This window comes from Zingiber officinale, chromosome 11A (genome assembly GCF_018446385.1).
Source record: "Zingiber officinale cultivar Zhangliang chromosome 11A, Zo_v1.1, whole genome shotgun sequence".
Lineage (NCBI taxonomy): Eukaryota > Viridiplantae > Streptophyta > Magnoliopsida > Zingiberales > Zingiberaceae > Zingiber > Zingiber officinale.
Genome location: NC_056006.1, coordinates 42,262,681 through 42,287,324, shown reverse-complemented (window position 1 = coordinate 42,287,324; position 24,644 = coordinate 42,262,681). Strand labels below are relative to the sequence as shown.

Here is a 24,644-nt window from a genome sequence, read left to right as displayed (position 1 = left end):
TTAGCTAGTAGAGCTAATCCTGAGAAGTCTTCGACTTCTGACTCGGAGGATAAAGAGTCGTCCCATGTCGCCTTCAGATTTTTGTGCTTGGGTCGAGCTGGCTTCTTGCTTCTTTCATTATCTTTCTGTTTGCTCTTCAATTTTGAGCAATCATCCTTGATGTACCCTTCTTCGTTGCAATTGTAGCACCGGACTGCCCTTCCTTTTTGATGACGTTTACTTGACTGCGATCTAAACTTGTTAGATTTAAAAAACTTATTAAAACGTCTTACCATTAACGCAGCTTCATTTTCGTCGATTGATGCTTCGGAGTCGGGATCGTCCTTTTCAGCTCGTAGGGCAACGTTGAGGTTCGACTTCTCTACTGGTTTTTCTATAAGTCGAGACTCGTGAAGTTCAAAAGTTGAAAACAAGTTTTCTAAACTACTTACCTCAAAGTCCTTAGAGATGTAGTAAGCATATACTAAGGACGCCCATTCTGAATTCCTTGGGAAGGCATTAAGCGCGTATCGGATGGAATCCCGATTGGTTACTTCTTCTCCAAGGTTCGTTAGTTGCGTTATCAGCTCCTTGATTCTCGCTTGGAGTTGCGCTACCTTCTCACCGTTGTTCATCCAGAGGTTTGTTAGTTGTGTCCGGAGGATGTCGCGCCGCGCCAGCATCGCTTCAGAGGTACCTTCGTGAAGCTCCAGAAATTTCTCCCAGAGATCTTTCGCTGAGTTGTAGCTTCCGATCCGACTTACCTCCTGAGGTGGCAGAACGCTGAGGAGGTGGAATTCAGCTTTTCCGTTGGCGACGAAATCGGCTTGCTCCTTCTTTCTCTACGTGTTTTCTTCTTTATCTTTAGGAGCTGCAAAACCATATTTCATAGTAATTAAAATATCAAAGTTTGTTTTAAAGAATACCTCCATTTTTCGCTTCCATGTAGCGAAATCTCCGTCGAACTTCAGGGGATGAATGTTCGCACCGGCCATTGTCTTGATCTTAGTGCTTCAAACAGCGGTTAGTCCTTCTGAGGCTGTCAGGCACTTATACCACTTGTTGGTGCAGCAGGGACCGACAAGAGGGGGGTGAATTGCCTGCAACTAAAATTATACCTTTTCTCAAAGCTTTCCAATTCTTAAAATAAAGCAACACTTAATAACAAAACAAAAAGACAGAAAGGAAATAAAACTCAGAACTTTAACCTGGTTACAACCAAGAGGGTTGTTAATCCAGGGCGATGAAAAGCGCAGTAAGAAAACTCCTTATCTGAAGGCAGAGAAGCCTTTTACACGTTGAGATCACAGAGGTTGCTTAAACAGGAATTACAGAGTTGCTTTTTCATATCAATTCATTGTTATTCTAAAGCTGCCCAAGACCCTCTTTATATAGGGGTTCTCGAGCTTATCAGATCACCTGATCCTTCGAGATCAGGTTTGACTCGAGAGGGTTCGGTCGACTGATCCCCGGGTTCGGTCGACCGAACCTGCTGTACCTGCCCAATCTTCCGTCTAGGTGTACTCTCTGAGGATGAGCTTTTGTTCGGTCAATCGATCGACCAACAGTCTTCCAGCTGAGTTGGCCCAATCATCTTGCTCGACTAAGTCTCTGGATTAACTTCCGTTCGGTCGACCGATCAGGAGGTTCAGTCGACCGATCAGCTTCACCAACGGTCAGCTTCTGACATGGCATTCGACGTGTCTGCTGCAGTTGGCTTCGGTTAAGGAAGGGTTCGGTCGACCGATCAATAGGTTCGGTCGACCGAAACGTTGACAAGTCAACTTCCAGTTGACTTGCTCCGGTTCGGCTCCTTGGGTGATTGCGGCCATCCGGAATAGGGCTCACCCGAACCCAGTTCTCGGCCTTCTCCTCGAGCAGGCTTCCGTCCGGCTTCTCGTCCCTTGAACGCCGCGCACGTTCTTCTCGCTCCACCGGAGTACTCTTCCACAGCTCTCTCGTCCTTCGGACGCACCGAGCTCGTCGGCTCCCTTCTCGTGCCGTCCTTCTCGCTAGCTGCGTCTTCCGCTCGACTTGCTACGCTCCTAAGTTCTTGCACACTCAGACACAGGGTTCTGACAACACGCAGGACCTAACTAACTTGGTTGATCACATCAAAACTATCACGGGGTCCATCAATTACTTATAGTGTATGTTGTTGATTATAGAAGGAAATTGTGTCTTAGTAATCTAGATTGATAATGCCCCCAAGAGGAGCTCATAAGGATTGTCATGTTAAACCCTGCAGGTGGACTTAGTCCGACATGACGATAAGGTTGAGTGGTATTACTCTTGGACTAAGAAATTAATTAAAGTGAGTTGTCAGTAACTCATTTAATTAGTGGGCATTCGACATCTTAAACACAGGGAGATTAACACACTCATAATAAGAAGGAGCCCAAAATGTAATTTGGGATTGGTGCGGTAGTTCAATAATAATTCTTTAGTGGTATGAATTATTATTGATAAAATTAAGTTGGGTGTTCGGGGCGAACACGGGAAGCTTAATTTCATCGGGAGACCAAAACCAATTTCTCCTCTCGGTCCCTATCGTAGCCTCTTATTTATAAAGTATTATACCCACCTATATCTACCTTTATACTCATCCTAATGGGGCTGGCCAAGCTAGCTTGGAACCCAAGCTAGGGGTCGGCCAAGACCAATAGGATGAGCCAAGTATGTGGTCGGCCAATGCTTGGAGCCCAAGCATGGTGTGGCCGGAAAATTAAAAGAATTTTTATTTTTAAATGTTTTCTTATGTGGATTCCATGGTTTGAAAAGAGAGTTTAAAATTTAAATCTTTCCTTTTATAACTTTCTACAAAAGATTAAGAAAAGATTTGATATCTTTCCTTATTTGTAGAATGAAAGGAAGATTTTAATTTTGATAAAATTTCCTTTTTTGTAACCATGTTTATGATTTAAAAAGAGAGTTTAAAATTAAATATTTCCTTTTATAAGTTTCTACAAAAGATTAAGAAAAAATTTGATATCATTCCTTATTTGTAGATTGTAAGGAGATTTTAATTTTAAAGATAACTTTCCTTTTTGGAAATCATCCACATGTTTTAATAGAGAAATTTTAATTTATATATTTCCTTTTATAACCAACCATGAAGGGATAAATTATTAGAAAAATTTTTATTTTAAAATATCTGGAAACAAATTAGGAAGTTTTAATTCTTGTTAAAACTTTCTTTGTTTGGGATTATGAGGTGGCCGACTATATTGTTTTAAGAAAAGGAAATATGTTTTAATTAATTAAATTTTTATTTTCATGGCAAAGTAATAAGGAAGTTTTTTATTTAAATTTTTCTTATTTGCCAAGACCAATGATTATAAAAGAGGGGGTAGGGGTGCCTTCATGGCGAACAACTCTATTCTATTCTCCTCTTCTCTTCCTTGGTGGTGTGGCCGACCCTTCTAGTTCTCCCTTCTCCTTTTTCTTTCTTCTCCTTGGCCGAAACTCTTCATCCTTTGGAGCTTGGAAGGTGGCCAAATATTGCTTGGAGAAGGAGGAGAAAAAGGAGGCTTTGTTTCTTACATCCCTTGGAGCTTGGTGGTGGTGGTCGAACCTCTACATCCTTGAAGGAGTTTTAGTGGCCGAAACTTGGTGAGGAAGAAGAAGGGCTTGGGTGATTCTCATCTCGGTAGATTGTTGCCCACACAACGTCCGAGATAAGAAGAGGAATATGGTAGAAGATCAAGAGGTCGTTGCATACAAAGAAAGGTATAACTAGTAATTATTTTCCGCATCATACTAGTTTTTCTTTGTATGAATTCCAAACATAAGAGGCATATGATTCTAGATTTTCAGATTAGATATTCAAGTTTGTGTTTTTTTTGTTATTTTTCGAATTTGTGATTCGATTGTTCCTTTTGGTTAAACCTAGAGTTATATAAGGAAATTAAATATTAGATTTCTTTAAAAGGCTTTGTCTAGGCGGTGGTGGATGATCACATACCCGAGAAGGACTAGTGCCTCGCCATGCAGTCCTGGAAGCCAATTTTAATATTTAATTGAATTTATAATATAAGTGGATTTGGATCAATAATGTTAAGCATCGTTTGTGATCCAAATCTAAACCATTAAGAACAGATAAGTTAAATTTGGAATCAATAATGTTAAGCTCCGTTTGTGATTCCGAATTTAATTTCTAAAGAACACAATAGGTTGTTAGGAAAGGTTCGACACTTGTACAAAATTTTTGTACAGTGGAACCAGTACGATCTTCCTAGAACCAACCAACACTCAGATGATTACATTATGTTCAGCACTGAAATCCCTCTTCCTCTGCTTCACCGATCGAGCGTCTGGTCGGACATAGAGTTCGTGCTGCGCAACTTTAGGAGAGGTCCCAAGGAGCTCGTGTGTCAACCACGTGAAGACATCGTGGTTCCGCCAGAGACATTCGATTAGATCGGCAACTATGAAGGTAGTAGCTTCCGCTCGGCTTGGGTGGATCTGCACCTCTTCCTTCTCTTCATAAATCAAAGTAGGAGGTTTTTCAGTTATGGTGCTAAGCTCTAGCCGGGGGAGTCTTCCAGGCAGACTTGGCCTCCGTCTTGACCATCTCGACGTAGCATCGTCGAGCGACCAACTGATCGCCCTTTACCTCTTCTACCTGATCTTCTACCGGGAACTTGATTTTCTGGCAGAAGGTTGAGATGATCGCTCTAAATTCATTGAGGGTCAGTCGGCCCAAAATGGCGTTATAGGATGAGGCGACATCTACCACGATGAAGTTCGTGGCCCTCTTCCTTCGGAGCGACTCCTCCCCAAGTGATATCGCTAGCTTGATTTGGCCGATTGGCTAGACCTCATTGCCGGTGAACCCATACAGCGGGGTTGTCATTGGCAGCAGCTCGCCCCAATCGATTTGGAGTTGATCAAATGCCTTCTTGAAGATGATATTGACCGAGCTGCCTATGTCAACGAATACACAGTGAATGGTATAGTTTGTAATTACCGCTCGGATAATGAGGGCATCATTGTACGGCACTTCGACTCCTTCGAGATCTCTAGGGTCGAAACTGATCTCGGGCCCGCTCGCATTCTCCTTGCTGCAGCCAACAGCGTGGATCTCCAACCGCCGAGCGTATGATTTTCGGACTCGGTTGGAGTCTCCGTTGGTCGGTCTGCCAGATATAATGTTGATCTCGGCTCGCGCCACTCTTATTCTCCTCCTCCTGAGCGGACGGTCTGCTTCGCTCACGTGCGGCTCGATCGAGCTCGGTGCTTCAACGATGGGGCTGCTGCGATGATTTCCTTACTTCCTCTCGCCGTTCAGCGCCGTGGTGCCCGTGTTGCCAGTCAGGAGAGGGAGACCGGTGGCGATAACTTCTAAGCACTGGTTGGGCGATCGAATTGAATCCGCGACAGCCGCAGATGTTGTGAGTTGCTGACTGGTGGAAGGAACAGAACATAGGAGTCCATACCTTTCCTTTGGGTTTTGAACGCCCGGAAGCTACACGCTGAACGGCGTACAACCATGTTTCCTGATGTAGTCGTGCCCCTTCGGCTCGGGGTCCTTGTGGTGGCTGATGGTTGATTGGCGACCTCCCTTCAGTCGGTGCCGATGGTTCGGACAACGTTTCCTTCCTCCTTGCCGCCTGGGCCTCTTCCACATTTATGTATTCGTTTGCCTTCTTCAGCATGTGGTCGTAATCCCGAGGTGGCTTTCGGATAAGAGACCAGAAGACATCTCCATCCACGAGCCCTTGGGTGAACACATTCATCATGGTCTCGGATGAGACCGATGGGATGTTCATGGCCACCTGATTGAAGTGTTGGATGTACGGTCGGAGGGACTCTCTGGGGCCTTGCTTCATGGAGAATAAGCTGACGCTCGTCTTTTGGTATCGTCTGTTGCTTGCGAAGTGGTGCAAGAAGGTCGTTCGGAAGTCCTTAAAGCTTTGGATGGACCCATCCGACAGCCTTCTGAACCATCGTTGTGCCGAGCCAGAGAGCGTGGTGAGTAAGACTCGGCACTTGACTCCCTCTGTGTACTGATAGAGAGTAGCAGCGTTATCGAACTTACCAAGATGGTCGTCCGGGTCGGTCGACTCATTATATTCTCTGATCGCCAAAGGAGCATAGTGCCTTGGCAGCGGATCTTGTATGATTGCTTTGGAGAATTGGCGGTTAATCTACTCGGGTGACGAATCGGCTCGGGGTGCCTTACCTTTCCATGTGTCCCGCACGGGTGCTTCATCTGAAGAAGAGTTCCTTCCTTGGTGGGCTTGAGCAATCTCAGAGGGTGTTTGAAACAATGCCCGGTGGAATGGAATCGACGCGGGTGGAGCTTCTCCATGAGTGTCGGTCGGCATTTTATTCTGCCCCCAGATGGAGAGTTGCTCCGGTCGGTCTTCGTGCGCTACTCGACCCCCTGAAGTTGATGTCGCTTGCTGAGCAAGCCGAGCGGCTAACGCTTTCTACTGCTGCTGCTAAATTATTTTTGCCGGTCGTGCCTGGATGAGTGTGTCGAGCTCCTCTTGAGTGAGCGTCACCACGTGTAGTCGTCCAGCTTCTTCTATCCTCTCGACTCAGATGCAGGTACGTTCCCATAGACGACACCAAATTTGATCCTGTCCGAGAGTCGAGGTGTCGGACGCTGGGGATGTGGTGCTCCTATTAACCATGCGTGGACCTCCAAGTTGACTAGCCTGCAAGCACAAAGCGCCAGTGCCGAGCTAGGGAGTGGTTCCCCGGTGATGGCCCTCCGACTCTCAAGTCAGATCTCCGGCGAAGGCAACAAGTAAGCAAAGAAATGAAAGTGGCAGCGTAAGTGTAACTACAGTAGAATGTGCATACCTTCGTCGAAGCTTGGGTGTTAGCTAGAGCTCTAGAGCCATTCATTAGATGATTGTATTTTAGACTTATTGTATCATATTCTATATAAATAAAGGCATTTGGATTTTGGTTATTATACTTACTTGTATTTGTGCCAAATAAACTAAGTATAATAATGTCCTAGAGTAGATGGTTCTCACCTATATCAATCGATTAGTTGAACCGATAGTGAGATGATATAGGGAACACTACTCTTAATCATTCCTAGTCGAGTATTAACATTCAGGGACAATGTTAATGCAATAAGACTAGCATGTAGGTCAACTCGATGACTTGATCTCACAAGTCAATAGAGATATCAAGTTGATACATGGATATGCATTGGAGAATGTATACTGAATGACCCGCCATGAGAAAGTATCATGGATCGTTATATAAGTGTCATATACTTTTTCATGTGACTATTAGTATGACTACTAGTCCTTAGACCTGAAGTCACCATGGTTCCCTACATAAGGAGTTATGTACTTTGGTTTCGTCAAACGTCACCCGTAACTGGGTGGACCATAAAAATGATTACTGGGTATGTAACGAATTATGCAGAGGGATGTGAGTGATGTAGATGGGATCTATCCCTCCTATATGACGGGAGTGACATCGGTATTCTTGATAGAGTGAGATCACGAAGTGCATGACCATGCCCAAATGAGTCAATATAGAATATTGAGCTCATTTGATTTAGTGTGTCTACTTGGAGTTCAAGATTTAGATTGATTAGAGGATGACACGGTCTATGCCTCATATTGATCAATCTAGATGTCTAGGATAGAAGGGCACTTGTCATATATTGTGAGGAGTCACAATTAGTAGTCACAAGGTGATGTTGGATCTCAACATTCTTGTAACTTGGGTAGTAATGATGTGTTGCTAGATACCGCTTATTACTTATGCTCCTAAATGGGTTTAGGGCATTGCCAACGTTACAAGAACCTATAGGGTCACACACTAAGGACAATTAGATGGAGATTAGGTTCATATGATGAACCAAAAAAGGATTAGATTCATTTGATGAATCAAATTGGATTAAGAGTAATCCTAATTGGGCTAACTTGAGTTGGACTCAAGTTGATTCATGTATTCAATGAGTCTAATTTAGATTATGACTCATTAAATCAACTTAATTTAATGAATTAGATTCATTATATTAAGTTGGCTTGAATCAAATGGTTAGATTAGATCAACCATGGAAGAGATTTGGTCAAGTTTGACTTGACTTGAGAGGAAGATTAAAAGTCAAGTTTGACTTGACTTTATGCCACCTCATTGGTGAGTTGGCATTGATGTGGTCCAATAATGATGCACCATATCATCATGGTTGCCACCTCATGGGAGTTACTAGTGAGTGCCACCTCATGGAGGTTACATTCCCTCTTTGATGACAACTTAATGCATTAATGAGGGGGTTACATTTGGGAAATGTGGCCGGCCACAATTTGAATGAAAATGGATTCATTTTCATTCAAGTGATCATTATTGCATCTTCTTCCTCTCAAGCTCTCCTTCTCCTCCTCATCTTGGCCGAACCACAAATAGGTGCTAGCACACTTCTTTGTGTGTTTTTCTCCACCTACGTGTTCGTGTGGATACTTCTAGAGGGGTATCTATCTTGATACTCTCGAGATCCGGCGTTTTGGACGAGCGGGATACGCGAAAGGCACGCTTCGAAGGTATAATTCTTCTTCATGTAGATCTAGAAGTAGATCTAAGTTGTAAACTCATACTCGTATCGTTTTTGAAAAGTTTTCTTCGCACGAGATCCGTTGGCTAGGGTGATTCGGGGTTTCCGCGACGCGAAAAAGCGGTTTTCGCGGTCCGAAAAACCCAACAGTGGTATCATAGCCACGTGCGAAGCTTGTATGAGTTTAGTTTTTATTTTTATGAAAAATAAACATTCTGTGAATTTCTGTAAATTTATGATTTTATGGTTTTTTATTGGTATTTTTCTCGTAGAAGCGAAGCACAAGTGTTTATACACTTGTAGGCTTCGACTACCGAGAAGTTTTTCCCGAAGCGACATCGTTTCGACCCAAATATTTTTGGGACAGCGGGATAAGGCGCTCTTGGATCGCTTAGGAGCAACTCGCGATGGTTAGATCGCGGGTAGGGGTACTACCCCTAACCCCGCAAGGGGATTTGCTCCGCGATTGCGCCCGAAATCGCTAATCGGGACTGCCGGGAAAAATTTACTCATAAAATCTGTAAAATTATGAAAAAAATTACAGAAAATTATAGAAATATATAATTTTTAATTATATATTAATTTTGTTATAGTCATGGCCCAAAAACCCAATTTGATTGGATAAAATATGTTGTAATTCATAATACGGCCTGCGCGCCGTGATGTGATGTGCATGTTGTATCTTTATTTTATTTTTTTTTTCTCACGACCTGCGCGTCGTGCCTTTCTTTTATTCTGGTTGTAAATTAGATTTAGACTCGAATGTAACTCGAGTTTCAAAATTGTAATGTACAAAATTGGAGCTGTGGAAGGTCCACTCGAGACGGAGTTACGAGGAAGGCGCGAGCAACACAAGGTGGTCAAAAGGAAGGCGCTTGAGAAGTTGACCTTAGGTTGACCATCCGATCTTCTCATTGGCTTGAGAAGATCGTAGTAGGGCCATGACATAATCACAAAATAATTTAATTAATTGCTTATATGTATGTGATGCATGTTTAATTAAGTAGTTAATTAGTGCCTAGCGATTAGATTAGATCTAAGTCGTGCACATGATGCACCCTTCGATTAGATTAGATCTATCGAGTATATGATACGCATCATCTTTTAGATTAGATCTAAATCACGTCAACTCATAATGCCTACCGTGCCGTGATACCTACCACTACCTCGATCGCATGCTGTTGTTGAATCTGCCAAAGCAAAGCAACACATACTATCTTGGTAGGGTACGGAGGGACAATCTTGGTCCCGTCTATCAACACATGGGCGAGTACAAACTCAATTAGATTGAGTATTCCTAGTTTACTCGGTTGGATCGAGTACAACTATAGGCATTCTTCCAACGGTTGGAAAGATAGGTCAAAATCACATTTATATTAACTCTCGGGCGTATTAGTCAAAGCTAACTCGAGTTTTAATATCAATGCGGATCTTGATCCTATAAACAAGAGTTGCATAGAGATGTAATTGGTAATCGTTACCTACCAATCATACTAAGTCTTGGGCGTATTAGCTAAAGCTAACTCAAGGGTTAGTATGATGTGGATCTTGTCCCACGTGAATTATAGAATTCAGTGGGAGCATCATTTAGTTAAAGGCCTAATTAAATGATTAAGAATATGATACTTATTTCTGCATTTATTTCTGTTGTAGAATTTCCATGACGTCGAATACGAACACCTTCTCTCTGCGATCTGTCCTTAAGAAGGACAAGCTCAACGGAGCAAATTTCCTGGACTGGTACAGGAACCTGAGAATAGTTCTCACCCAAGAACGTAAACTGTACGTTCTGGAGCAGCCCATTCCGGAGGCTCCTCCTGCCACTACCACGCGAGCAGACCGAGATGCTTACAAGAAGCATCAAGATGACGCATTAGATGTGTCCTGTCTTATGCTCGCAACCATGAACTCAGAGCTTCAGAAGCAACATGAGTTGATGAGCGCTTACGATATGGTTGAACATCTTTGTCACCTATATCAAGGACAAGCAAGGCACTGGAAGAGGAACTCCAAAGAATACCTGGAAGATCTTAAGAAGAAGAGAAATAAGATTTCTACTTCAAGTATACATGTTATAGAAGTCAACCTCTCTATTTCTTTATCGTGGGTATTAGATACCGGATGTGCTTCGCACATTTGTACTCATGTACAAGCGCTGAGAAATAGCAGGGCATTGACGAAGGGTGAGATAGACCTACGAGTAGGCAATGGAGCACGGGTTGCTGCTATTGCTGTAGGAACTTACCATCTATCTCTGCCCTCTAGGCTAGTACTAGAATTAGATGATTGTTGTTATGTGCCTGCCTTGACTAAGAACATAATTTCAGTTTCTTGTTTGGACAAGAAAGGATTCTCGTTTATAATAAAGAACAAATGTTGTTCCGTCTATTTAAACGATATGTTCTATTGTAGTGCACCTCTGATAAACGGACTCTATTTTCTAGACCTTGAGAGCCCTATCTATAACATAAATACCAAGAGGTTCAAGTCAAATGACCTGAACCAAACCTATCTCTGGCATTGTCGCTTAGGTCATATAAATGACAAGCGCTTATCCCAGCTCCATAAGGATGGTTTGCTGGACTCATTTGATTTAGAATCATATGAGATATGCGAGTCATGCCTACGAGGCAAGATGACCAAGACTCCATTTAGTGGGCACAGCGAAAGGGCGACTGATTTGTTAGGACTCATACATAGTGATGTATGTGGCCCTTTCAATGTCACTGCTAGAGGCAGTTATAGGTACTTCATCACGTTTACTGATGACTTCAGTAGATATGCTTATGTGTACTTGATGACACATAAGTCAGAATCCTTTGAAAAGTTCAAAGAATTCAAGAATGAAGTACAGAACCAGCTTGGCAAGAGTATTAAGATACTTCGATCCGATCGAGGTGGAGAATACCTTAGCCATGAATTCCATGACTATCTAGCTAAGTGTGGGATTCTATCCCAACTCACTCCTCCTGGAACACCACAGTGGAATGGTGTGTCCGAAAGGAGGAATCGTACCTTATTAGATATGGTACGGTCTATGATGAGTCACACAGATCTTCCGACATTTCTTTGGGGCTATGCTCTAGACACGGCAGCTTTTATACTCAACCGAGTTCCATCCAAGGTCGTGATAAAGACACCATATAGGATATGGACTGGGAGAGATGCCCAGGTGTCTTTCATGAGGATTTGGGGTTGTGACGCTTACGTTCGACGTCAAGTCTCAGACAAGTTAGGACCCAAATCCGACAAGTGTTATTTTATCGGATATCCCAAGGAAACTAAGGGATATTACTTCTACATTCCCAGTCAGCACAAGGTAGTTGTGGAAAACACTGGGGTCTTTCTAGAAAGGGACTTTGTTTCTAGAAAGACTAGTGGGAGCACGTTCGATCTTGATGAAGTTCAAGATGCGAACAATAGCACTGATGCCTCGATGGAAATTGAACTGGAACCACAAAGTGTTGTGGATGATGTTGTTCCACAAGGAGTTGAGGAACAACAACCGGTTCAAGTAGACATACCTCTTCGCAGGTCTGATAGGGTACGTCGTCAGCCTGAGAGATACTCATTTCTCTTGTCTGACCATGATGACATTGTGCTCATAGAGGATGAGCCTACCACCTATCAGGAAGCTGTGATGAGACCAGATTCTGAGAAATGGCTAGAGGCCATGAGATCCGAAATGGAATCCATGTACACCAACCAAGTATGGACTTTGGTTGATCCACCTGAAGGGGTAAAACCCATTGGGTGCAAGTGGGTCTTTAAGTGAAAGACTGTCATGGATGGACTTATCTATAAGGGTCGCTTGGTAGCTAAAGGTTTCAAGCAGATTCATAGTATTGACTATGATGAAACCTTTTCTATAGTAGCGATGTTTAAGTCCATTCGGATCATGCTTGCTATTGCAGCTTACCACGATTACGAGATCTTGCAGATGGATGTCAAAATCGCGTTTCTGAATGGAAACCTACTCGAGGATGTGTACATGACACAACCTGAGGGTTTTGTAGATCCACAGCATACTAGCAGAGTATGCAAGCTGCATAGGTCCATTTATGGACTAAAGCAAGCTTCTCGGAGCTGGAATCTTCGATTCGATGATGCAATCAAACAGTTTGGTTTCATCAAGAACGAAGATGAACCTTGTGTCTACAAGAAGGTTGTAGGGGATATAGTTGTCTTCCTCATATTGTATGTGGATGACATACTACTCATTGGGAAGGACATCCCTATGCTTCAGTCTGTCAAGACTTGGCTAGGGAGTTGCTTCTCAATGAAGGACTTAGGTGAGGCATCCCGCATACTAGGGATACAGATCTATAGAGATAGATCTAAGAGATTGTTTGGCCTAAGTCAGAGTACATACATTAACAAGGTACTCCTTCGGTTTGCCATGCAGAACTCCAAGAAGGGATTTCTGCCGATGTCACATGGCGTGAGTCTTTCGAAGACTCAAGGTCCCTCTTCTAGAGAGGAGAGAGACCGCATGGATCAAATCCCTTATGCCTCAGCCATAGGATCGATCATGTACGCCATGCTATATACTCGACCTGATGTCTCGTATGCTTTGAGCATGACGAGCAGATACCAGTCAGATCCAGGTGAAAGTCACTGGATAGCGGTCAAGAATATTCTTAAATACTTAAAAAGGACTAAAGAATATTTCTTGATATATGGAGGCAATGATGAGCTAGTTGTAAAGGGTTACAGTGATGCTAGCTTCCAGACCGACCAGGATGACTATAGATCACAGTCAGGCATTAATGGTGGTGCTGTGAGCTGGAAGAGTTCGAAGCAGGACACAGTAGCTGATTCTACGACAGAGGCCGAGTATATTGCTGCATCAGAGGCAGCAAAGGAGGCAGTTTGGATTCCCAAGTTCATCATTGAACTTGGGGTGGTTCCTAGCATTGCTGACCCCATTGAGCTCTATTGTGACAACAATGGAGCTATAGCACAGGCGAAGGAACCTCGCTCACACCAGCGGACCAAATACATACTACAGCGCTTCCATCTCATTCGAGAGATCATCGAGAGAGGAGATGTGAAGATTTGCAGAGTACCTACAGAGGCTAACATCGCAGATCCCTTGACCAAGGCTTTGGCACAGAAGAAGCATGATGGTCACACTAGGTCATTTGGGCTTAGAGCCTACACTGATTTGCACTAGTGCTAGTGGGAGATTGTTAGCTAGAGCCCTAGAGCCAATCATTAGATGATTGTATTTTGGAATTATTGTATCATATTCTATATAAATAAAGACATTTGGATTTTGGTTATTATACTTACTTGTATTTGTGTCAAATAAACTAAGTATAATAATGTCCTAGAGTAGATGGTTCTCACATATATCAATCGGTTAGTTGAACCGATAGTGAGATGATATAGGGAACACTACTCTTAATCATTCCTAGTCGAGTATTAACATTCAGGGACAATGTTAATGCAATAAGACTAACATGTAGGTCAACTCGATGACTTGATCTCACAAGTCATGGATATAGAGATATCAAGTTGACACATGGGTATACATAAGAGAATGTATACTGAATGACCCGCCATGAGAAAGTATCATACTTCTCATGTGGCTATTAGTATGACTACTAGTCCTTAGACCTGAAGTCACCATAGATCCTTACATAAGGAGTTATGTACTTTAGTTTCGTTAAACGTCACCTGTAACTGGGTGGACTATAAAGGCGATTACTAGGTATGTAACAAATTATGCGGGGGGATGTGAGTGATGTAGATGGGATCTATCCCTCCTATATGACGGGAGTGACATCGGTATTCTTGATAGAGTGAGACCACGAAGTGCATGGTCATGCCCAAATGAGTCAATATATGATATTGAGCTCATTTGATTTAGTGTGTCTACTTGGAGTTCAAAATTTAGATTGATTAGAGGATGACACGGTCTATGCCTCATATTGATCAATCTAGATGTCTAGGATAGAAGGACACTTGTCATATATTGTGAGGAGTCACAATTAGTAGTCACAAGGTGATGTTGGATCTCAACATTCTTGTAACTTGGGTAGTAATGATGTGTTGCTAGATAGCGCTCATTACTTATGCTCCTAAATGGGTTTAGGGCATTGCCAACGTTACAAGAACCTATAGGGTCACACACTAAGGACAATTAGATGGAGATTAGGTTCATATGATGAACCAAAAAAGGATTAGATTCATTTGATGAATCAAAATGGATTAAGAGTAATCCTAATTGGGCTAACTTGAGTTGGACTCAAGTTGATTCATGTATTCAATGAGTCTAATTTAGATTATGACTCATTAAATCAACTTAATTTAATGAATTAGATTCATTATATTAAGTTGGCTTGAATCAAATGGTTAGATTAAATCAACCATGGAAGAGATTTGGTCAAGTTTTACTTGACTTGAGAGGAAGATTAAAAGTCAAGTTTGACTTGACTTTATGCCACCTCATTGATGAGTTGGCATTGATGTGGACCAATGATGATGCACCACATCATCATGGTTGCCACCTCATGGGAGGTACTAGTGAGTGCCACCTCATGGAGGTTACATTCCCTCTTTGATGACAACTTAATGCATTAATGAGGGGGTTACATTTGGGAAATGTGGCCGGCCACAATTTGAATGAAAATGGATTCATTTTCATTCAAGTGATCATTATTGCATCTTCTTCCTCTCAAGCTCTCCTTCTCCTCCTCATCTTGGCCGAACCACAAATAGGTGCTAACACACTTCTTTGTGTGTTTTTCTCCACCTACGTGTTCGTGTGGATACTTCTAGAGGGGTATCTATCTTGATACTCTCGAGATCCGACGTTTTGGACGAGCGGGATACGCGAAAGGCACGCTTCGAAGGTATAATTCTTCTTCATGTAGATCTAGAAGTAGATCTAAGTTGTAAACTCGTACTCGTATCGTTTTTGAAAAGTTTCTTCGCACGAGATCCGTTGGCTAGGGTGATTCGGGGTTTCCGCGATGCGAAAAAGCGATTTTCGCGGCCCAAAAAACCCAACATTGGGGTCCTATATATAGGGCTCTCGGGGGTGCGCGTGCACACTCCTCGAGGCATGCATGCATCTCAAAGCTCTCCCTGATAGGATGTGTCAGAAAAGTGTACCTGACATCATATCTCAATAGCCCGAGCATATCCTGACAAGACAGTGGAAGCTTCCATCGTACGATTTTCTGCCTGATCATGTCGCCGACCATGCTGTCTGTCTATGACACGGGTCTCGAGGAGGATACCAGTTGATCCTGCCTCTGTCTTCTAGTGGGCCGAGCGGGTGGGCCGCTCGGCCAGCTTTTGTATGCTAGCGGGCTGAGCGGGGAGGCCGCTCGGCTAATTCTGCTGTCTGGGTCGAGCGGGACGATCGTTCGGCTACTTCCATTGTCCAAGTTTGTTAGGTCGGGTTTGCGCTTTGATGGTTGTGATATGATCTGTGGCCGATCCGGATGTCCGCCCGGTACATGCCAGTTGCTCGGCAAATGACTTGCCGGTCGGCGCCTGCTTTGGTGATAGTTGAGCGTCGGAAGCTCGATGCGAGACCGAGCTGTAATAACGTCGGACCGGCCATTCCCTAGTCCGATCGACAGATGGGGTCGCCTGATTGGACGCTAGCCTGGAGGATTTACTGTGGCGTTGACCTCTCTGCAGGGCGAGGCCCGACCTTGTCACCGGATCAAGTTTGTTTGTAAAGTTACTGTGATTAGAGAATTATTGCTAGAGGACCTCGAAAATTTAGGATCACTATTTTTTAAAACTATGGACTTGCTCAAAATATCTGAGAAAAGGTCGGGACCATAAAAATTGCTTAAGTTCTTGAATTACTAGTGAGATTCAAGAGCAAGTTATGACTAACAAGAAGTATACCCCAAGGATGATTATAACAAACATTCAAAAAAGGTTTGGAGTGACAATTTCTTACCAAAAAGTATTGTGAGACAAAGTCCAAGCAATGCTTAATGTATATGAGGATTGCATTGATTCCAACAATGACATGTACACACTTGCTAGATAATTAAAGATAGAGATAATCAAATAATGATGCATGTAAGTTTTCCACATGAACATTTTCAACGGATCTTTTGGTCTTTTAATGCTAGTATGCAATCATTTTCTTTCATCCAGTTATTAGTATAGTTACTTGCCACCTAATAAGGAAGTACCCAGAGATTTTAATTATGCAACTAGTATGCAATCATATTCTTTCATCCAGTTATTAGTATAGTTACTTGCCACCTAATAAGGAAGTACCCAGAGATTTTAATTATGCAACTAGTGTTGATGGAGCCAATAGATTATTCTCAATTGCATTTATAGTTGAAAAAAATTAAAAACATACATAATTAGGAATGGTTCTTAACAAAACTTCATAATCAGGTTGTAGGGGAAAGATCTACATCAATTATAAGTGATCAAAATCCAAGCATTCTTCATATAGTTAAAGATGTTTTTTCTAAATCACATTGTGGATACTATCTTGTGGATACTATCTTATGCACCTATCAAAGACTTTGTATCAAATTGTAGAGACAGAGGCAACCAAGTTGCTTTAGACTGCAACATGTGCATGTATTGAACTTACTTATAATAAATGCACGAGGAAGCTCCCTAAAAATTCCCTTCAGGAAATTTTAGGGTATGGAGCCGTGAAGCGGTGGGCTCAGTCACGTTAAAAAGTTTACCCTACCTTAATTTAGTTTAACAACTGATCTAGAGGTATTCTGGATATGACGTTGTTATCCGTTGACTGAGAAATCGGGTTCGAGCCCTCTTATCAACTATTTATCCGTCGGATATGTGGTACTGAGGCTCCCCAAAAAATCTCTTGGGGGTTTTTGGGGTATGGGGCCGCGAAGTGGTGGGCCTAGTCACATTAAAAAATTTACCCTACCTTAGTTTTAACAACTGATTTAGAGGTATTCTGGATATGACGTTGTTATCCGTTGACTGAGGTGTTGGATGTCTTCTTATCAACTCTTTATCCGTCGGATATGTGGTACTGAGGCTCCCCAAAAAATTCCTTCGCGGGTTTCTGGGGTATGGGGCCGCGAAGTGATGAGCCCAGTCACGTTAAAAAGTTTACCCTACTTTAGTTTATTGATCTAGAGGTGTTCTGGATATGACGTTGTTATCCATTGACTGAGGTGCCGGGTTCGAGCTCTCTTATCAATTAAGTGGTACCGTTCACCCAAAAATTCCTTCAGGGATTTTTGGGGTATGGGGCCATAAAGCGGTGGGCCCAGCGCATGAGGTGTTGCCACCATAAGGTCTGAGGTTCGAATCTCGGCAAAACCGAGGTAAATGCCTCTTTTATTGCTAGTCACTATTTCAAAGGCTGGTAGTCGCCCATGATTTACCTTCTCCGTGTTGGCTCTAGGACGGGTTAGCGGGGGTGTTGGGGGTGAGCGTATTCACCTTTTGCCACCATGAAGAAGATGAGGTTGTACTCCAGGAGAGTTATGAATGGGTTAGCAAAGTGGAGATAGAGAAATGGACTAATGCCTTTCTTTGTGGCCACGGGTATCATATAGTCTCTTCCAATTGTTTAAAGTGCATGAATGCAATCCTGAAGGTCCTCTCATGATGGTCTAGTGGCTAGCTCATGAGATGATGCTATCATGAAGTTTGGGATTCGAATCTCGGCATAGCTGAGATAAATGTATCCCTCATGCGTCAATCACTCTTCCAAAAGTTAATAGTTACCCATTATTTATCTCTTCCGTGTTAATCTTGGGATGAATTGACGAGAGCCGGAAGTGAGCGTAGTCACTTTTTATCACTATGAATGCAATCCTAAAGTTCACATGTGAATTATCAATTTGTGATATGACTGAATAGACTAGGAGAAAGCAATCTAAAAGGTTTTACATATGTAGGTTGTTTGATGAAAAAATGTTACCTAGGATGACTTCTTTCGTCGAAGATATCCTCACCAAGTATAGCCGTTGCGGCATGCATTATGCTATTCACCTATGTTCTGATATGAAATTCCTAAGTCAGCACAATTAGTGGAATCTACATTGTGTATACAGTGAGGAGACATTGCACTTGTCATAGGTTCGATGACAAAGGGTTTTCATAGATGCAATATGTGCATTTGGTCATATTTTTATATGATTCTTATTCAGCATTTCACCGATGAGTAGATAAATTTTTAAAATATTCAAATTATATATCATAATTTTAAAATTATTAAATTATATACCCACTTCATATTTTACCATGGCCCTCAAATTAATTCGATTAAAAAAAATTAATTGATTGATTTTTTTTTCAGTTGAATTGATTTTTTTCTGTCTTTGAAAAAATTCATAAGTGGATTTCAGTTAAAATCGGTAGACCTAAAGATCTCGAAATGACATTAAATCAGTTCCTATGTGATTGTCTAATATTTCTTATTGTAAAAAATACTATTAAACATCAATTTGACCTAATATATTAAAAACAGTAATTTTTTAAACACGAATATGTTTGAAAAATGAATTCGTGTTTAAAAAATCACTACTCTCAATATATTCGGTGAAATTGATGTTTGATAGTATTTTTATAATAAAGAGAACTAAACAAACAAATAGGAACTGCTTTTATGTCATTTCGGGCTCTCTAGGTCTATCATCTAGTTTCAATCTAGGCTAAGGTTATTAATGAAAACATGTTAGGTTTAGGTAATCAGTAATTTTCGAGTAATGATTTATACACAATAAGTCAGTAAAAAGGGCATGCAGTCTGAAAATAAAAAATCTTTAAAAAGTTTGGTACGCACGTTTTTCATTTTCATTTTCTGAAAACGCGCGTTTTCTAGAAAATAGAATATGACTTTTTGTCATTCTCTGTTTTTCTAGAAAACACTATCTATTTTTTTAGAAAACAGAAACAAAAAACGCAAACCAAACATTATTTTTCAGAAAACGCGCGCTTTTCAGAAAATGAAAATGAAAAACACACGTACCAAACGCCCCCTAAGATTTTTCTTGATTTCGAGTTAATGATTTTTTTTAATAAAAATATCCTAAGATATTTATACTTTGGAATTAAATACCTCTAAATTTTTTTATAACAAAAATTTTATTTTAAATTATAAAAACTAAATAAAAAATAAAAAATGTGATATTTTATGTAAAAACTAAAGTTATATATATATATAATCGTAAAGTCACGTAAAGTAAAAAAAAAATAAAGAAATAAATCATAAAGTTTTAAAAAGAAATAATAATAATAATTTATATGATACTTTGAAATTAATAAGTAATACAGTAAAATATTAAATTAAATTATATACTAAAATCTTTAAATAAATAAATTTTTTTGTTATATTATATACGTTAAATCCAACAACATTAAGTTATATTTTATTATTCATAATCTTGGTTATGTGATTATCTTATAATCATATAATTAAAATTATATATGATAATTTGAACTAAATACATGATTGAAATTGCTATAACTTCCAAGGTGATCTAGTGAAACGCTAGGAACATTAAAATCTTAAATTTGTCATTCCAACGGTTTCATATGATCAACTTTACAACATTTGAGAGAAAGTAAATCGGAAAGTCATAGTTGGTTAACGTAGAGAGGATTTTTTTTCTCAACTTTATCGAAATTTGAACCCTTATCCTATGATAACAACTATGTCCCACACTAGTCAACTCAATCCTATCCCGAGGATAAATTGGAGAGCTCTTAGGGTGCGTTTGGTTCAAGTCATCATGTATAACCTTGGTTATGTGATTACCAGGTAATCACATAACTAAGGTTATGGGGAATAAAACATAATCAAATGTTGTTTGGTTCAACCTAGATAATACAACAAAAACTTGTTTGTTTGAAGGTTTTAATAAATACCCTAGTTTAATATTTTACCATATTACCCTCAGTTACAAAACCAACTATACATAATAATAATAATATTATTATTATTATTATTATTTATTTTTTAATATTTTTTTACTTTTCTTTTTCCTGTATAATTTTTTACTTTTTTATGTGTTTTTTATTTTTTAATGTTTTTATATTTTTTTATTTTTTTACATTTTTAAATTTTAATTTTTATTTATTTTTAAAATTTTTATAAATTTTTTATTTTTTATTTTAAAAAAAAAATAAATTTTTTAAATTTTTTATTTTTAAAATTTATATTTTTTTTATTTTTTTAAATTATTTATTTTAAAAAAATATTAAATTTTTAAATTTTAAATTTTTTTAAACTTTTTTGTTATTTTTTTACATTTTAAAATATTTTTTTACATTTTTTCTCTTTTTTTCATGTTTTTTCTGATCGGAGGGTATTTTTGGTAAAAAAAATTCGTTAACCCCGGAATAAAAAAAAATCTTAATTTTGTGAGGTTTTCCGATTCCGGGCTGTATGACCTTTTGCTGACGTGTCGGGCATGGAACATTACTCGGGAATCATCGAATACCTAAACCAAACAAGATTTTTGTTGATAACCTTGGAGGGATAACCAAGGTTACCAAGAATAACTCCGAATCAAACACATCCTTAGGGTAATAGTTTAATGGTTAGGTCCTTCAACAAATAATCAAGAAATTTAAGATTCGAATCTTAACTACGACATACTGCAAAAGATTTTTCTTCTAATAAAATCTGGATCTAAAAATATTACCGTATGGATGTACCTCAATAAGTATTTCTTGTACTCTGGACTTCCATCCACGATCGACCTTGTTCATATTTTTTTAAATTTTATTTTATTATTTTATTTTATTTTTTAAAACTCCTGATTATTTTAATAAGATTGTGGCTTAGTGTTTAGGGTATGTTGCGCAATAATTTTTTTCAAGCGTCGGGTTTAGCAATTTAAAGTTTTTTACTTTAAGTCTAAGAATGAGAGTATAATATTAAGTTTAAAAATATTATTCAATGAAAAAATTACATTACATACTTACAAAGTATGCGACATACCATTCACATATATTGATATGCTCCTGACTGTTTGTCCGCGATGCATGTTCGTTGAAATGATCCCGACACCCCCAGAATAAATGTTAGAATTTTTTTTTTTTTTACGTCCGACTCCTCTGGCGCAGATGCCCTGATGGACAATGGAGCATATTATATATAAAATTTATATATGTTTACATTTTAAAAGAAATGAAACATTTGCATTTTTTTTTTTTTGTCCTCGCGAAGCATCACGACAACCGATGATTACTTTTCGTGAGGCCGGAGACAGCAGAACGCCTATCATTACTCGTGTGGGATGTGTTACAAGATGGAATGCAGAACATTTCTTACAATTACATCTGACTCCGTTGATAGTGTAACCCTGGAACACGAGTCGGCAGATGGCAGCCCGGGTGGGCCTATTTGTTACAATTCTCCTCGCCAAATTCCAAAAGCTTCTACTTCGAAGCTATGCAGAAGCGACGCCGAGCAGAGGTCGGCGGCGGAAACGTAGCGGGTGACAGTAAATGGTCGGAGCTGACGGCGGAAGTGCTCGCGTCCATATTTTCACTGATCCCGACGGACGAGTTGGCGAGGACGATGTCGTTCGTCTGCCGCTCTTGGCGGGACGTACTCGCGGAGCCCTACTGCTGGTCTATCGTCAACTTGGAAGATTGGTGCCGCCGCGTCGACCGCACCGACGTCATCGATTTCGTCGTCCGCCATCTCGTGCGCCGCAGCCGGGGCACCATCCGCCGCCTCTCCGTCTACCACCTCGGAGACTCCGGATTCGTCCACGCCGCATCGTAGTAATTACGCACCCCACCTAATCGTTCGCATCTCGCTCGCTAATCTTTCCTGTGTCTCTGTTCCATCGCATATGCCTCCTCTTCTGATTTAGAGTCACTCGCTCGGTTTTTCATGAATGCGGACTGCGATTAATAATTATATTTCGAGGCATTTATCTCCTTCTTCGGAATGAGATTTTTCTTCTATTCTTGCAGTTGCAGATCGCTCGGCGTGCTCGAAATGCCAGTGAGTTTTGTGAGTGACAAAATGGTAAAGAAGCACGAGAGTATACTTGCTAATCTCACTTTGCTGGACATTAGTCACTGCGCCAACATCACCGCCGGAGGCATCGAGGTGCTCGGGAAGAACTGCAAGGCGTTGGTCGATCTGAGGAGAAACATGCCGCCGCCGGAGATAACCCACGACGATGATCTACCTTCCCTGGTGGACGAAGGGGAAGCCATGGCCGTGGCAAACAGCATGGTTGGGCTTCGACATCTCGAGCTTTCGTATGGGAGGTTCAGCGATAAAGGGTTGGTGGCGATCTTGAGCAACTGCACCGCGCTTGCCTTTCTTGACATCCGAGGTTGTTGGTGCGTTCGACTGGCAGGCGACGTCGAGCCGATGTGTCAGAGAATCGAAACCTTCTTCGATCCTTGGGAGAATCATATTTTCCTGGAGGATGATGATTCGTCTGAAGATGTGATAGAGATTTCTAGTGATGAAGAAGATGAAGCATGAATGAATGAATTAAGGAGCAATTACTTGTCTGGCTGGCTGGTTCGTCTCAGCTAACTGATTAAATGCAAAACTCGTTCGGTTAGGGTCAAGTTGCTACAACATATGTGGTTGTGATTTTGATTGGAAGTTTTCGGAATTTAGCTGATTTATTATTAGAGCAGATAATTGTTTTTAAACTTTTAGAATATCAATATTTAAAAGAATGTTTTTTTTAAAAAAAAGTTGACAAAAAATATCACGCTTTTTTATAATGAATAATGAACCACATTGTGAAGCCGGGGAGTTCAAAAATAAAATGCGACAGAGTAATAATGCGAATTATTATTTTTTTAATTAAATGCTCAAACTATTTATTGGGTTAATAAAAGGTTAAATAAAGGAGATAATGGCAAGAAACATGGGTGAAGGCAGAAATTAAAAAAAAAAAAAGAGAAAATCTTCCTCATTGAGAACCACATGATTAAATTATTATTGATAAAATTTTTGTTATTATTGATAAAATTTTTTAACATATAACTAAGAGAGAAATAAAATATAATCTAATATTATTTGTTAATTTAGATAATATAATAAAAATTTATTTATTTGAAGATTTTAACATATAACCACTTTTAATATCTTACTATGTTACTTTTTGTTATAAAATTAAATATTATTAATTTTTATTTTGAATTCTATGTTTTTTTTATTTGAATTTTAAGTTTTTTTTCTTTTTAAAATTTAGGTTTTTTTTTTCTTTTTAAACTTTACGTTATTTTTTTTAGTTTGCGTTTTTTTTCCTGTTTGAACTTTACGTTTTTTTAAATTTTATGTTTTTTTTTCTTTTTAAACCTTATGTGTGTGTTGTTGTTTTTTTTAACTTTATGTTTTTAATATCTTTTTTACTTTCCTTTATATATATATATATATAATATTTTCAAAAATACAAATTTATTTTTTAAATAAAATATCACATATATTTGTTTTTTATTTAGTTTTTATAATTTAAAATAAAATTTTTGTTATAAAAATTTTAGGAGTATTTCTATCCCAAAGTATAAATATCGAATGATATTTTTGGTAAAAAACTTTTGTTAACCTCGGAATAAAAAAAACTTTATTTTTTCGAGATTTTTTGATTTCTGGTTGCATGTCCATTTTGATAATATGCCATATATGGATCATTATTTGAGAAGTATCGATTAACTAAACCAAACAAAGTTTTTATTGATAATCTTTATAACTAAGATTATCAAGAATAACTCCTAACTAAACACACCCTAAGATGAAAAAAAAAGAAATAAATACTAATATAAAGGAAAATATTCATAATCTTAAAATCTCTAATTAGATTAAAAATTAATAAAAACACTCTAAATACCAAACTCAATAAAAATAATAAAAAATAAAAAATAACTTTCTTAATTTGATCTTTCGTTTATATCATTAAAATTACTTTCTCAATTTATTCTTCTGTCTATATCATTTTTTTATAGTAGAGAAAATTCACCCTCTAATTTAGAATAATACCGGAAGATAACCCAGAAGAAAGATCATCTAATACCAAATTAGTAAAATCTACTAATAATTGTTGGATTTTAGCAATCCTCATCATTCATCCGACGAGCACAACATCATAGAAGATGCTCTTGTCCATCTGCGTGTCCCTCAGAATTCTCCACCAATTTGATGGCGCTATGTAGTTGCTTA

At 39.5% G+C, this 24,644-nt stretch overlaps 1 protein-coding gene across 1 annotated transcript in view; it reads left to right on the top strand.

Moving 5' to 3' along the window:
• Nucleotides 1–22,955, top strand: part of LOC122031367 (F-box protein FBW2-like) — a 29,871-nt gene extending 6,916 nt beyond the window's left edge. The window contains exons 2-3 of the mRNA XM_042590486.1: nt 21,801–22,231; nt 22,430–22,955. Coding sequence (XP_042446420.1) covers nt 21,801–22,231; nt 22,430–22,955 — 957 coding nt within the window. The remainder of the gene's footprint in view (nt 1–21,800; nt 22,232–22,429) is intronic.
• The last annotated feature ends 1,689 nt before the right edge of the window (nt 22,956–24,644 follow it).